The sequence below is a fragment of the Salvelinus sp. IW2-2015 genome, linkage group LG10, assembly GCF_002910315.2.
Source record: "Salvelinus sp. IW2-2015 linkage group LG10, ASM291031v2, whole genome shotgun sequence".
Classification (NCBI taxonomy): domain Eukaryota; kingdom Metazoa; phylum Chordata; class Actinopteri; order Salmoniformes; family Salmonidae; genus Salvelinus; species Salvelinus sp. IW2-2015.
This window is the reverse complement of record NC_036850.1, coordinates 18,113,969-18,130,830: the sequence shown is the minus strand read 5'-3', so window position 1 is coordinate 18,130,830 and position 16,862 is coordinate 18,113,969. Positions and strand designations below refer to the sequence as shown.

At 44.0% G+C, this 16,862-nt stretch overlaps 1 protein-coding gene across 1 annotated transcript; it reads right to left on the bottom strand.

Annotated features, from left to right (window-relative positions):
• Positions 1-383: 383 nt before the first annotated feature.
• On the bottom strand, positions 384-16,772 carry LOC111969443 (mitochondrial inner membrane m-AAA protease component AFG3L1-like). Its single transcript, XM_070445435.1, is given in 19 exon segments — positions 384-5,596; positions 8,424-8,618; positions 8,714-8,914; positions 9,091-9,206; positions 9,474-9,584; positions 9,946-10,071; positions 11,682-11,789; positions 11,986-12,139; positions 12,404-12,516; positions 12,519-12,540; positions 12,834-12,868; positions 12,871-13,103; positions 13,500-13,624; positions 13,882-13,956; positions 14,146-14,295; positions 14,752-14,873; positions 14,992-15,060; positions 15,217-15,304; positions 16,239-16,772. Coding segments are annotated over 19 exon segments (2,400 nt in total). The 5' UTR covers positions 16,368-16,772; the 3' UTR covers positions 384-5,368.
• Between the last annotated feature and the right edge of the window lie 90 nt (positions 16,773-16,862).

Genomic DNA, 16,862 nt, shown 5'->3' with positions numbered 1-16,862 from the left:
CTTACGGGAGATTCTGGAGCGGCGCATGAGACAGCATTTTCCACCACCATCAACAAAACAATTCCAAATGATGGAATTTCTTGTGGAAGAATGGTGTCACATGCCTCCAGTAGAGTTCCAGACACTTGTAGAATCTGTGCCAAGGTGCACTGAAGCTGTTCTGGCTCGTGGTGGCCAAGCACTCTACTAAGTCACTATGTTGGGGTTTCCTTCATTTTGGCAGTTACCTGTACACTACTGTATATAAAGCAACACAAAATGTGCCCCATGTTCCTATGTAATGATTCCACATCCAGTATTTCCAGTGGCACCAATACTCCTGATTTAGGTCATCCTTACAGCACTGGGAGGTCAGATAACTAATAATAACTCATAGTTAAGCATTCACACTGGGACATAAATTCTTGTTTTTATTGGTGAATGTCAGATGTTGATAATATATCACACAGCAAACTTCACAATTCTGGATGTATTTTAGTGTTGACTTTTTTTTGCATTGAAACAGTCATATACACATTCCTTATAGTGCTTTAAGCAAGATCACTAGATAAACTGAGCCACAAGAACCAGCAGTCAGTCAGGCAGAAAAGCAGGATTGGAATTTAAACACAGTTTAGGCTACACCAAGACATCTGGAATGTACTGTAAAAACATTGTCTTTTTTGTTTACACTAACCCACACAACTAGGCATAAAAGTAGAAACATATTTTTTCATACATATGGTCCGGAGTGTAACAATGCTCATTTTCTGTATAAATCAACGTAGGTAATTGCGGAGTTCCAAAAACAGTCAGAAATACTGAGATTGAGTGAAGTAGTGACACCTTTATTTTCAGCAGTAAAAGGTTAAAAAAAATATTCAGAAAGTGCAATGCGGATCGGTACGGCATCATCTCATTACTTCTCCTAAAACCATCTATTCTGAGAAGTGAATACCAAAACCCCTCTACAGAGTTTCTCCGGGGGTGTGGGAGTAAGCACGGCTCAGCTGGCATCGCTATAGAGATATACTGTCAGGACCCGGTTACGAACTCGGGTCTCCGGTGTGAGAAACAGTCACTTAGCAAACTGAGCCACTAATAGTCGGCAGAACCTAGGAGATGAGGCAGACACAGCAGTACTTGAGACGATGTTTTAATAAAGTAAAAAGGAAAGTTCTTCAGGCAAAAATATAAATCCACAACGTCAAAAGTAATTCCAAGAGAAAAAGGTAATCCTCCAAGTCAAAAGGTAAATCCACAAGGTGGGAGGTACAGCAGGAAAGCCTCAAAAGATAATCAAAAATAAATAAAACGAGAACAAAAACAGAGTACCACAAGAGAGTCCAACTGGAGCAACAAATGTTCACAGCATCGCTAGGGCTGGGTGCTAACATTCAAACACAGGGCAAAGAACTGAGGAAAACTAAGGGTTTAAATACATTCAAGGGAAACGAGGCACAGGTGCAAATAATAACAGGAAACAAGGGAAAACAAAAGGGTCAAAAAAGCACAATGGGGGCATCTAGTGGCCAAAATCAGAACAATCCTGGCCAAATCCTGACATATACAGTACGAGTCAAAAGCTTTTTTAATTTTTTTATTATTATTTTCTACATTGTAGAATAATAGTGAAGACATCAAAACTATGAAATAACACATATGGAAACATGTAACCAAAAAAAGTGTTAAATACATTTTGTGTTTTGGTTACTACAGGATTCCATTGTTTTGTAACGGAGGACTATTTCTATCTGTAATAAAGCCCTTTTGTGGGGAAAAACTCATTCTGATTGGCTATTCACACACAGGCCCACCCATGGTGCACCCCTGCCCAGTCATCTGAAATCCATAGATTAGGGCCTAATGATTTTTTTGCAATCAACATATTTCCTTATATGAACTGTAACTCAGAAAAATTGTTGCGTTTATATTTTTGTTCAGTATTGTAACGGCTGTTTGAAGAAGAGGACCAAGGTGCAGCGTGGTACGTGTTCATGATGTTTATTATAACCTGAACACCGAAACAAAAAAACAAAAGTGGAACAAAACGCAACAGTTCTGTCAGATACTCACACAAAACTGAAAACTACCCACAAAACCAAGATGGAAAATTGCAACCTAAATAGGCTCCTCAATCAGAGACAACGAGAAACAGCTGTCTCTGATTGGGAACAAATTCAGGCCACCATAAACCTACAATCCCCTAGACCATACCAAATCCCCATAGATAGACAAAACCACTAGACAAGACAAAAACCCCTAGACAAATATAAAATTAAACAAACCACCCTTGTCACACCCTGACCTAACCAAAAAATAAAGAAAACAAATATAACTAAAGGGCGTGACAAGTATACACACATATATCTCAATACTTCACAAAAGACGTGTGAAGTTCATCTGTTGTCAGTTGACTTGAGTTATAGGAACATTGCGAGAGCATAAAAGGTGAGGTAGTGTACACTAGTCGTACTCAGAAATAAAGCTTGTCAAAAGCTGTTTTCCTGTGGGGGAAAGTGGGCAGGTAGAGGTGTGGCTGTTGTTTTTCACAAAAGACTGAAAATGACATTCAGAAGACGTGTTTTTCTTCAATCAGGCCTAGTAACAGTTTGAACCTCAACCAGAAAGAGGATAAAATACAATGTAAATGTCATACTGTCACAGTGTTACAGTCTGATCTGCATGGACTGGATTTCTGCTGAGCTTTCTGAAAACCCTCTGCAGTCACATGGCTGTTTAGTTGACAAGTGTCAATGACTGAAGAGAGACATGGGAAAATGAACACGTCACTGAAATTCAATAAGGTCAGAAGGTAGCAAAAACGTTGAAGATTAAATGCAGCACGCACGCAGGGCGGCAGGTAGCCTAGCGGATAGAGCGTTGGGACAGTAACTTAAAGGTCACTAGTTAGACCTTTAACAACATCTCCACCCCGCTGATCCTCAACACTGGGGCCCCACAAGGGTGCGTTCTGAACCCTCTCCTGTACTCCCTGTTCACCCACGACTGCGTGGCCATGCACGTCTCCAACTCAATCATCAAGTTTGCGGACGACACTACAGTGGTAGGCTTGATTACCAACAACGACGAGACGGCCTACAGGGAGGAGGTGAGGCCCCCGGAGTGTGGTGTCAGGAAAATAACCTCACACTCAACGTCAACAAAACAAAGGAGATGATTGTGGACTTCAGGAAACAGCAGAGGGAGCACCCCCCTATCCACATCGACGGGACAGTAGTGGAGAGGGTAGTAAGTTTTAAGTTCCTCGGCGTACACATCACGGACAAACTGAATTGGTCCACCTACACAGACAGCGTGGTGAAGAAGGTGCAGCAGCGCCTCATCAACCTCAGGAGGCTGAAGAAATTCAGCTTGTCACCAAAAGCACTCACAAACTTCTACAGATGCACAATCGAGAGCATCCTGTCGGGCTGTATCACCGCCTGGTACGGCAACTGCTCCGCCCACAACCGTAAGGCTCTCCAGAGGGTAGTGAGGTCTGCAGAACGCATCACCGGGGGCAAACTACCTGCCCTCCAGGACACCTACACCACCCGATGTCACAGGAAGGCCATAAAGATCATCAAGGACAACAACCACCCAAGCCACTGCCTGTTCACCCCTCTATCATCCAGAAGGCGAGGTCAGTACAGGTGCATCAAAGCAGGGACCGAGAGACTGTTAAACAGCCACCACTAACATTTAGTGGCTGCTGCCAACATACTGACTCAACTCCAGCCACTTTAATAATGGGAATTGATGGAAATGTATGTAAAAATGTATCACTAGCCACTTTAAACAATTCCACTTAATATAATGTTTACATACCCTACATTACTCATCTCATATGTATATGTATATACTGTACTCTATATCATCTACCGCATCTTGCCTATGCCGTTCTGTACCATCACTCATTCATATATCTTTATGTACATATTCTTTATCCCTTTACACTTGTGTGTATAAGGTAGTAGTTGTGGAATTGTTAGGTTAGATTACTCGTTGGTTATTACTGCATTGTCGGAACTAGAAGCACAAGCATTTCGCTACACTCGCATTAACATCTGCTAACCATGTGTATGTGACAAATAAAATTTGATTTGATTTAGAACACAGAGCCGACAACGTGAAAAAGAAAATCGGTCAATGTGCCCTTGAGCAAGGCACTTACCTAATTGCTCCAGGGTCGCCGTTGATAATGGCAGACCCTGGCCGTAACCCCACTCTCTGAGGGTCTCAGGGGGAATTGAGATACGAAAAAAAAATATGTCCAATTCACACATGGTATTAATACACACTTGTACATGTGTGAAAGAGGACAGGTAAGCACCCACCAAATTATTACAATGGCGCAACGCACACTCACATAGACCTTCATGTTCCAATATGAAATCTAAAAGAAAACATCTCATATGAGATATGTACACCAGGGACGGGTAACTTTGATGGGGGTGGGGGCCACAAAAAAAACTGATCTCATCGTGAGGGGCCGCAGTTGCTCACGGGTCTGCATACCTACATCATTGTAAATGTATTGCCCTGGCCACATCTGCAGTCCTCATGCCTCCTTGCAGCATGACTAAGGCACGTTCACGCAGATGAGCAGGGACCCTGGGCATCTTTCTTTTAGTGTTTTTCAGAGTCAGTAGAAAGGCCTCTTAAGTGTCCTAAGTTTTCATAACTTTGACCTTAATTGCCTACCATCTGTAAGCTGTTAGAGTGTTAATGACCATTCCACAGGTGCATGTTCATTAATTGTTTATGGTTAATTGAACAAGCATGGGAAACAGTGTTTAAACCCTTTACAATGAAGATCTGTGAAGTTATTTGGATTTTTACGAATTATCTTTGAAAGACAGGGTCCTGAAAAAGGGACATTTCTTTTTTTGATGAGTTTATAAAAACAATATATTTTCCCTGTTGCAAAGACGTGATGACCATGGTCTCTATGGCCTTAGAATGACCACACAGGCCCTGAAATGCACTATGGTCAGGATAAAGGAGGAACATAGTACCGCAGGGAATCTCCAGGGAAAGACAGGAACGGCATGGTGGAGTGGATATCCTTCACAGATTGATGAATCTCATTCCCTGCAAAACCAAAATACAGGAACACCTTTTTGCATTCCCATATGAAAAAAAAAAGTCTACATGAGAATTTTCACAATCTAGGACTGTTGGAGCAGATCCCCTGCTGCACCCCACAACCCTCAATCTGTAGCCATCAGGGACACGGTGCAGGGATGCCTTCTTAAACCTGACACCCTCCCCTGATATCAGTCTATCTGGGTCATGTCAAGTGCCCTCCCCTCACCATATGAAGTCTCAACATGTCCCTCCAGTGGCCTGGTTAGGTGGGGGCCAGGTCAGACGTGGTGTCAGTCTACAGGTAAAGAGCCTGTTTGCGTTGCTGCTCCTGGGGGGGCTCTTCCATCCCCCGGTCCTTGTTCCAGTTCTTGAGGCCCTCAGGAAAGGAGGTGTCCTCCTCCATGGCCCCCGTCCCCTCCACAAACTCCTCATACGTAGACTTCTCCTCGTAGGGGCGAGGACCCAGCAGCTCCAGAATATCAGCCTTGTCCAGGACCTCCTTCTCCAGGAGACGCCTCCCCACCTGGAGGGGAGACACAGGGGAGCGGATGGAGGTTAGACCACTTTTCAACCATGTTCTACAGTTGAAGTCGGAAGTTTACATACACCTTAGCCAAATACATTTAAACTCAGTTTTCCACAATTCCTGACATTTAATCCTAGTAAAAATTACCTGTGTTAGGTCAGTTAGGAACACCACTTTATTTTAAGAATGTGAAATGTCAGAATAATAGTAGAGAGAATGATTTCTTTCAGCTTTTATTTCTTTCATCACATTCCCAGTGGGTCAGAAGTTTACATACACTCAATTAGTATTTGGTAGCATTGCCTTTAAATTGTTTAATTTGGGTCAAACATTTTGGGTAGCCTTCCACAAGCTTCCCACAATAAGTTGGGTGAATTTTGGCCCATTCCTCCTGACAGAGCTGTTGTAACCGAGTCAGGTTTGTAGGCCTCCTTGCTCGCACACGCTTTTTCAGTTCTGCCCACAAATTTTCTATAGGATTGAGGTCAGGGCTTTGTGATGGCCACTCCAATACCTTGACTTTGTTCTCCTTAAGCCATTTTGCCACAACTTTGGAAGTATGCTTGGGGTCATTGTCCATTTGGAAGACCCATTTGCGACACAGCTTTAACTTCCTGATTGATGTCTTGAGATGTTGCTTCAATATATCCACATCATTTTCCTGCCTCATGATGCCATCTATTTTGTGAAGTGCACCAGTCTCTCCTGCAGCAAAGCACCCCCAGGGCATGATGCTGCCACCCCCGTGCTTCACAGTTGGGATGGTATTCTTCGGCTTGCAAGCCTCCCCCTTTTTCCTCCAAACATAACAATGGTCATTATGACCAAATAGTTCTATTTTTGTTTCATCAGACAAGAGGACATTTCTCCAAAAAGTCCAATATTTGTCCCCATGTGCAGTTGCAAACCACACTCTGGCTTTTTATTGGCGGTTTTGGAGCAGTGGCTTCTTCCTTGCTGAGCGGCCTTTCAGGTTATGTCGATATAGGACTCGTTTTACTGTGGATATACATACTTTTGTACCTGTTTCCTCCAGCATCTTCACAAGGTCCTTTGCTGTTGTTCTGGGATTGATTTGCCCTTTTCGCTCCTTCCTAAGCGGTATGACGGCTGCGTGGTCCCATGGTGTTTATACTTGTGTACTATTGTTTGTACAGATGAACGTGGTACCTTCAGGCGTTTGGAAATTGCTCCAAAGAATGAACCACACTTTTGGAGGTCTACAATTTTTTTCTGAGGTCTTGGCTGATTTCTTTTGATTTTCCCATGATGTCAAGCAAAGAGGCACTGAGTTTGAAGGTAGGCCTTGAAAAACATCCACAGGTACACCTCCAATTGACTCAAATTATGTCAATTAGCCTATCAGAAGCTTCTAAAGCCATGACATCATTTTCTGGAATTTTCCAAGCTGTTAAAAAGGGACAGTCAACTTAGTGTATGTAAACTTCTGACCCACTGGAATTGTGATACAGTGAATTATAAGTGAAATAATCTGTCTGTAAACAATTGTTGGAAAAATGACGTGTCATGCACAAAGTAGATGTCCTAACCGACATGCCAAAACTATAGTTTGTTCATAAGAAATTTGTGGAGTGGTTGAAAAACGAATTTTAATGACTCCAACCTAGGGGCATGTAAACTTCCGACTTCAACTGTATATACCTTTCTGATAACATTATCGATGTGATTGCCATCCTATTTCTGCCCCTCTTAGGGTTAAAACCTCTTTGGGCTAGGGGGCAGTATTTTGACATCTGGATGAAAAGGGTGCCCAAAGTAAACTGCCTGTTACTCAGGCCCAGAAGCTAGGATATGCATATAATAGGTTGATTTGGATAGAAAACACTCTAACGTTTCTAAAACTGTTAAAATAATGTCTGTGAGTATAACAGAACTGATATGGCAGGCAAAAACCCGAGGACAAACCCCCCCCCCCAAAAACAAAATTCAGCCGACCACTGTTTCCAATGGCTGTCATTTTTAATATGAGGCGAAAACCTCCCAGATTGCAGTTCCTAGGGCTTCCACTAGATGTCAACAGTCTTTAGAAAGAGTTTCAGGCTTGTTTTTGGAAAAAATTTCTAAGTGGCTCCCATTTTGGCTGTAGTGTTTTCATGAGCGTAGATGAGAGCGCGTTCTTTGTTGTTTATCTCCGGTAAAGACAATAACTATTCTCCGTCTTAAATTTTATCTTTTATTTACGTATTAGGGTACCTGAGGTTTGATTATAAACGTTGTTTGACTTGTTTGGAGAAGGTTATTGGTAACGTTTGGGATTCATTTTGTATGCATTTTGAAGGGGGGAAACCGGTGGAGTATTGAATGAAGCGCGCCAGCTAAACTGAGTTTTTGGGGATATAAAGAAGGACTTTATCGAACAAAAGGAGCATTTGTGATGTAGCTGGGACTTTTGGAGTGCCAACAGAAGATCTTCAAAGGTAAGGCATTATATCGCTATTTCTGACTTTCGTGGCACACCTGCCTGGTTGAAAAATGTTTTTAATGCTTTTGTGTGAGGGGCGCTGTCCTCAGATAATCGCATGTTGTGCTTTCGCCGTAAAGCCTTTTTGAAATCTGACACAGCGGCTGGATTAACAAGAAGTTAAGCTTTATTTTGATGTATGACACTTGTATTTTCATGAAAGCTAAATATGACTATTTCTGTAATTTGAATTTCGCGCTCTGCAATTTCACCGGATGTTGTCGAGGTGGGTCGCTAGCGCCAGAGAGGTTGAGAGATTTGGACCTCCTCTCTCGATATCTCACTCCTCTGTCACCATCTCTCTCCTACATACCCCTCTCTTTCCCCCTCCTTCCCCCTCACCTTCTCCACCACATCTCTCTTCTCAGTGATGAGCTGGTGTGTGCGTTGGAAGGCAGCGTCTATGAGTGAGCGGACCTCCTGGTCTATGAGCTGGGCCGTGGGCTCGCTGTAAGGCTTCTCCATCACCATCTCTCCCTGCCTGGGGAGCTCAAAAGACACATGGCCCACCACCTCACTCATCCCAAACTGAACCACCTGAGAGAAGGATCGAGGGGGAGAGAGAGAGCGAGGTTAATTAGAGAGTGTGTGTGTGTGTGTGTGTGTATGTGTGTGTGTGTGTGTGTGTTTACCTGTGCGTAGGCAGACTGCGTGACCTTCCTCAGGTCATCCTGTGCCCCTGTGGTGATCTTCCCAAAAAAGACCTGCTCTGCCACACGTCCCCCCAGCATCATACACATCCTGTCAAACAGCTGCTCCCGCGTGAACAGGTACTGCTCCTTAGGGAGGTACTGAGCATACCCCAAACCCTTCCCCCGGGGAATGATTGACACCTGGGACAGGAGAGGAAACCACCCGGTAAGATCCTACATTCTGCTCAGGTTGAAATTGAGGGATAGGTAGGGTAGGTAGAACAGGGACAGTAAGCACAGAGAAGAGACAGTGGTTGGGGTAAAAAAGGTGATAGAAGAGGAGAGAATGCTATTGAGGGAAGCAGATGGCCACACACCTTGAGCAGAGGGTCAGCGTGTTCCAGGTACCAGCCCACCACAGCATGGCCAGCCTCGTGGTATGCTACAGTGGTCTTCTCTAATGGCTGTAGTACCTGGGTCTTCTTCTCCAGACCTGGGCGGAAAGGAGGGCATGTTTACAAACACAAAGTATGTGTGAGTTTCATGTCTCAAGGCTGCACTTTTGTGTGTTAGGGGAGGGGGCTTGGTTACTTGTTCAGGAGTAAAAGAGTGGCCTCACTGGCCCCGACAGACAGGGCAGGAAGGTCATGTCAACACCAGTCAGTCTGACAGTTACATTCCAAAGATTAACTCCCTGTTGGAGCCCTGACCCCTGACATCCACTCCCCCCACCATCCCCCAGTCAGTGACATTAGCTTACCTCCGATGACCCTCTCGATGGCCTGCTCAAAGTGATTGACGTTGATAGACTCGTTAAGGTAGCGTGCTGCTATCAGGGCCGCCTCATTACACACGTTGGCAATATCAGCTCCTGTATGTTGACAGAACCATGTACTGTGTTAATTTCGTCATTACTTTTAAAGGGACAGTTTGGGACTTTGGCAAATCCCTTTATCTACTTCCCTCACGAGCAAATTCTAACTAGATTATCGCAAAGACTGGAAGTATTTGGGTAAAGCTAGCGCAAAGACGAAGTCTCGCTAATGCTAGTTAGCATTGGCCTGTAAAGCCACCTCTAACTTCCTACCTACTGGGCACAGAGACATAAAAAATGGTATCCATGAGTTCATCTGACTCTGCGGAAGTAGATAAAGGGCTTCATTTCCGAACCATCCCTTACACAGCTAGCTGTCAACGTGCACACAGACAAACACACCTGGCTCTGCACTCACCAGTGAAGCCAGGTGTGAGGGCAGCTAGTTTCCTGGCCAAAGCTTCAGAGTCTATACTGGAGTCCAGCTTCAGAGGCCTCAGATGGACCTTAAAGATGGACGCTCTGCCCTTTATGTCTGGTGGACCTGAGAGGAGAAGGAGAGAGAGAGAGAATTTTAATTAGTGTAGGGATAGAAAGGGAAAAAGAAGGGGGATCGGGTTTGACAGGGAGGAAGTGTAACATATTTATGGAAACGGATCACTGGCCCAGGCAGGAGAGGAAAAGGGAAAACATTGACACCCTAGTCAGAAGGCCCAGCAGAGCAGCTTGCCTCCTATCCCTAATGGTTACTGTCCCCCGGTTACATAACCTTTTGGTTTATAGAAGCTCTCGCTCAGGCTGCAGTTAGTTTCCATGACAGACAGAAGAATGCAGGCCAGTGAGGCCAGGCCAGAGCTGCCTACCATTGTACAGCTGGACTGGACTTTGGGGAAAATGGATCCTAGCCGTCAGAAATAGCTTAGATCAGCCATCTCACCTCACTCACAATGAGTACAACCACATGACATAACATGTTACTGCAATGTTGGGCACAGCTCAAATCAGACCACTATCGACACAGATAAGGCAATTAGGCAAGTTATGATATCACTGATAATGGCAAAAACATTTTGCAGTCAATGCTTTTGCCAAGAATGTTACCAAAAATATGTCTGTGCCCTTAAAGTTCTCACTTCTAAAATGGCTTGATTACAAGGACTAATTACGAGTACAAAAACCACAGGCAAGCTTTTACTGCATTGCTGAGATGTGGTCATGTCAAATTCTAATCATGTCGGCAAGGGCTGTAGGAAGTGGTTTCACTACCCAGGGAAAGGTGACAAAAAAAGCCTTAGCCACATTAATTTCAGTCAGGGCTGTATAGGACTAGAATATGGAGACTAGACAGTGGTCTAACATAGATAGACCAGGAGTTTTTCACTGACCACATGACCCAACCGCGTAAAAACTCTGGGCTCTAGTTAGAATTTATAGCGCAGGGTTTTCCCTGTTCAGGTTAAACTCCTTTCCCTAAACTCACAGGGCCAGGCTAGCGCGTTGCTATGGTAATGGGGGTCAGGAGAGGCGGGACGGCACTGGACAGGCATGGCGTGCTAATGTCACGAGATATGCCGGCCGGCTCAGGCTGGGTAATCCCCCAATAGACTGCGCTGAAGATGCTAATCCAATGACAGGGCAGAAAACACATTCTGTTTGTGGGCTGTTGACCAGAGAGGAAGAGTTGTCAGAGAGCAGAGCCAGAACACCAGAGCAAAGAAAGCAAGGCTAATGCCACGTTAATACAGGGGACTCTAATCCAGGTAAACTACGCTCTTTGAGTCACAGTACTGAACACACTGATAAAGCACTGTTAAAGTAGCTTTAACGGTAGAAATAAACATCATTGTGTATACCCTATAGTGGCTAGGTAGCAGCATCTACCTAACTCCACATACTGTGACGTATATCTAGTATGCACTGTATATGTGAGGTACTGATAGAGTTGGACTCTGAAAGAGGGGCCAATGAATTTTCTGATCGTCTAACAATGGCTGTGTTGATCTGTGGCGAAAGGTAAAGACAGATTAGGCCCTGCTAAAGTTAGACTATCTGTACCTACTACAGTATTTAGATCATTGACATAATGTAGAGCTATGACAGAAATAAACAGTTCCAGGCCACACAGATTTTATTTATGGAGTGGACTGACTGTACCTATGTAAATCTGTCTGTCGAAGCGCCCAGGTCTCATCAGTGCTGGGTCCAGGATATCTGGTCGGTTGGTTCCAGCCAAGACAACCACGTTAGTGCTGGTGTTGAACCCTACAGACCCAACAGAGAAGCGATGGGAAAAAAACAGTTGAGATTGTATGGAAGGGTCACATAATAAACAGGACACAGATAACTATGGTTAATTAAAAACATGGCACATTCATTGAGTGTCTTTGGGAATCATTTCCCTTTTTTTGCTTCATTTAACCTTCAWTTAACCAGTGTAAGACCACCAAACCAGACCTACCATCCATCTCCACTAGAAGCTGGTTGAGTGTGTTCTCCTGCTCACTCTGTCCCCCAAAGTTCCCTCTGCCTCTCTTCCTGCCCACAGCATCTATCTCATCGATGAACAGGATGCAGGGAGCGTTCTTACGGGCCATGGCAAACATATCCCTCACCTGGAAAAAGGAAAGGCATGGGTTACATTACTGGGTAGGTCCACAGCACAACAAATCAACCACTTTAGCAAAGTTTATCATGCTTATTGTATAAAACTCATGCCAATACATTGATTCAGAGAGTCATGTATTTATTCCCATAGAGGAGTGAAACAAGTGCGTGACCTCAAAGCAAATATTTAGACAAAGAGGAAAAGCTAACAGAAATCCACCCTGTAATCCAACTGTCCGTCTTCCTCCCCTCTCCCCTGGGGTAGTACTCACCCTGGCTGGGCCCACGCCAACAAACATCTCCTGGAACTCAGATCCGTTGACGGTGATGAAGGGGACATTGGCCTCTCCGGCTGTGGCCTTAGCCAGCAGGGTCTTCCCTGTGCCGGTGGACCCGACAACACTGCACCCTGGGAAGCACATGGTCATAGCTGGTATAAGTAGACACTCTTGTGAGTACTTGGAGGTTAGAGTGTAGTGGTGACTGAGATGCAAAGGAAATGTCATATGCAAACAAACAGCCAATTAACTATAATCTCAGCTCATCATTCTGCATAGACAAATTCAACTACACAGTGTTTTCCTGACATGGCCATGAAATCCAACACTCTGCTATTTTTTCTCTTGGTGGGCATCATCCTGTACAACAGGGTAATCTGAGTAGTGTTTCAGATGCTGGTATGGTATCTAAGGAAAGAGTTACCTTGGGGATCTTGGCCCCCAGGTCCTGGTACTGCCGGGGTTCTTCAGGAAGTTGACAAACTCTAGGATCTCCAGCTTGGCCTCTTCGCAGCCCGCCACATCCTTAAATCTCACGTCAATGTTGTCCTTCATGATCTTGGCCTTGGATTCGCCCATGCTGAAGGGGTTACCCCGCCCTCCGCCACGGCCTCCTGCCATTGGTCCCTGGCGCATGGTGAAGAGCAGGAAGCCAACCAGCAACATGGTTGGAAGAATGCTCATCAGGAAAGTACTATATATAAATAAAAGAGAGGAGAGATTAGCATTAAGTGGCCAATCAATCTATCAACATCTCCAGGGTCAGTGAGAGCATGATAGGGAGGACCTTCAAATGAGCTCCAACCCCACAGCTCCTAATCTGAACAACATAAAGTCGTCCTGTTCCCACAGCTCTTCCATCCATCCCATGTCCTACACCTCATGATGTCTCACCCATCCCATGTCCTAGACCTCATGATGTCTCACCCATCCCATGTCCTAGACCTCATGATGTCTCACCCATCCCATGTCCTAGACCTCATGATGTCTCACCACCCATGTCCTAGACCTCATGATGTCTCACCCATCCCATGTCCTAGACCTCATGATATCTCACCCATCCCATGTCCTAGACCTCATGATGTCTCACCCGTCGCTCTCGCTTCCGTAGATCACAGATACTCTGTGTGTAGAGTCCAGGCCCATCTCCTGCTGGGCCAGCTCCAGGTTGCGTTCAAACGTCTCCACGCTGCCGATGTTGAACCACAGGTAGCTCTGTGACACATAGAGAGACAAGGGGATGTGAACACACTTATAACTGTTGGCATTCCTCACTGGTTAAATTCTAAGCAAAACATTATGGAACGTAACCACATAAGACTAAAGAATACATCTAAATCCAAATGCTTATCTTACTAACTTGTAAACTCTATACATGTCTTGAAGTCCAAAGAAAGGGGACCTATGGATAGTGTAAAAAAACTAAAAAACAAGACTCACAAATGTCTCCCCTGTGATTATTTGGTACATACCACCTCTGACGTATTGACTCCATGCACTGGGATGACTCTGACATACTGTTTGTTGACTACCTCCAGACGGTCCACCTGTACAGAGAACACATCAGACACATCAAAGAATGATGACCTCAGACTCACTGTTCCACACACAAGCAATGACATAACAGCTCCAGGCATGACAACAAATGCAATAATACTTTACTTATGGGTCTTATAAAACGTTATTACATAGTAACTAGTGAAGAACAGTAATCTAGTATATCCCCCGTCTCTCACCAGTCTTCTGGCCAGGTAGCTATTTACAAAGTCCTTCCAGGAGACTTCCTTCCCAGTCTCTCGGAAGTAGAAATACAGGAACGCAGAGGCCATGCCGGCGAATCCGATCGCGACATTGCGCATGGTCTTCTCATCCCAGGGGAAATCATTCTGTCAGATTCAGAGAAAACAATGAGGGGAAACAAGGTGGAAATGATGTATACAGAAGTCCGTCTCATCAACACACGCACAAGCGAACACACACAGTGTCTGAGTGGAAGCAGGCAGAGTGGGGCTCTGGCCACCGTCTGCCTCCCTCTCATGCCAACTGTCAACTCCCCCATTAGTAGTATGATAAAAGGTGACCCTTTATCCTCTTACACAGCAGCCCTTTATAAATAGAACTCAACTTTTTTTACTTTCCTCTCTCATCCATTACATAACAGGCTGCCAAACAAGGCATTATTGACTGACGTGTTTATGTAGCGTCTCTGGTTCAGATCAGGTAGCTTAAGGGGTGGAAAATCAAACATGAGTGATGACAGAGTGCTGTTGCTGTGGAGAAAACAGGCACACCTTGTTTGTTTACATGTCTGATCTGTAGAAAGCGGAGGCTTTGAAACAGACCTGGAAGCGTGTCCACCAGTCTGATTCATCCTTCCTTCCGCCTCTCCTCCTCTCTCTCTCGCCACCTCCATTTGGTCCCCCTTCTCCTCCGCCCTGAGATTCTGGCTCTTTGGTCTTCTCATCTAAACAAGCAAAATGACACAGGAAATTAAATCCCAGACAACTGGCTGTCCATCATTGACATCCCAGTGTTTTAAGAGTGGGCCAGTAGAGAGACAGGATATAGGCCATTAGTCATACCTCCGGTCTCTTCAGATGATTTGTTCACTCCAGGAGTGTCCTCACTCTTTGGGAAGAACTTCTCAAATCCTGAAGCAATTAAAACACGGAATTAGCATAGGGATTAAAGATGTAGGACGCAATCAAACAACAACAAAAATGAATTGCACAGTCATCTGTAATTGCCATGGTCATTACATGCATAGATGATAACATCAACATATTCCTGGTGTTAGAGTGATTTACCTCGTGGGGGTTTGGAACTGAGCAATCGAGCCAATGTGAAAGTGCATTGATTTAATCCCATGGGATTGATTCGTTTTAATGTAGAACACTGAGGAGAGAGCAGGATTGGATTAACACAGCCTACCTTGAATCTCATATTTGAAAGGGTTAAAATATCTGCATTAGGCTACTGATATTCAACAATAGACCGTTGAAGACAATTCAGATGTTATTCACTGAATATTCTAATTATGATCCCAAACATTTAAATGGTTACAGCAGCCGACTTTCTTTTTATAGTTTACTCTCTGTTAGTCAGCCCCTCTACAAAACATTTTGGGTGTGCATCATTTTTTATCCCTTTTACTATTCACTGAATATACAACACATCCACACATTATAAAAACTGATTATTATTACAGTAAATAATATTAAAAAGTCCTTAATAAACAGATTAACTCATTGAACTGATGTTAGGCTATAAAAGCATCGATTTGGCAAAAGGCCCTAGAATGTTTCACGCAATTTAGGTCAAGGCTAGAATAATACGAAAAGCTCCGATACCGTTGCGACAGGATGCAGTTTGTCAAATTTACGTCAAAAGTAGATTTTTTTTTGCATTTTATCTAACACTAACAAATTGTCCTAACCTTAACAAAATTATCCTAAAATTATACGATAATTCTCCTAACCTGCTACGAAAAGTCAAATCTGACGTTAATTTGATCAAAACTGGAGAGATCCCTTCTAGCCATGACCCATAATGTGCTGCAGCTGAGACGAACCTTCCCCACAGAACGCAGCAACTCGATATGTTATGAAATGAATAAGGAAAAAAGTTTCATAAGCAAGGAAGGGATCTTTATGCAAGAAACTCTTTATGACAAAGTTAATCAAGTAAAGGCAAACAAGGCTTAATCATGCATTTGTAAATATATTGTAAATCTGGAATCAATGTTGTGTGATATCATTACATAGTTATTTTGCAAGTTGACGGCAGACGGAATTATTTAAAGAAATTATTTAAAGAAATGACACCCTACCTTCGATAATGCGCTAACGTTACTGTAGCGAAAAGCTGCAGGGACGGTGGCGCAGCCTCTGCCCCAAGCCTGCACCCCGTTCCGCAGGGGCCAAACACTCACTGAAAGCAGCCCCATCATGCGAACCATATTTCGGCTGAAGCAGACAGAGTATCCCCGCTGTTGCGGTAGATCGACTCCCGAGCCTCAACAGTTTAAAACTAACTACGATAATACAGAGTGAGATAAACCAAGTCATCAACCTTATATAAGCCTGACGTAAAATAATGTAAACAAAAAATATCATTCACAAATATGTATCTATGCATCTATCATTGCTGTCAATCATTCGTTTTGTGAATTGTACAATAAGGAAATTCGATTAATTCTAGTTAAAGTATTCACATTTTATTGCATTTATGTTCGTGCATACCCACGACCTCATCGGGTCCTTCGAAGGACCAGACCGCTACTTTGCGATTGGTCAATATGCGTGGAACGATAACAACAAGTGAAGCTTATGAAAATGAGGGCGTTCTATTAACCCGAGCCGCGGTGCAAATGTCTATGAACGAGCAAAAGCGGTGGAGCGCCCTTCTCAAACCTTACAGTAATCTGTCAGGTTGTCAACAAGGTAGCAAGGTC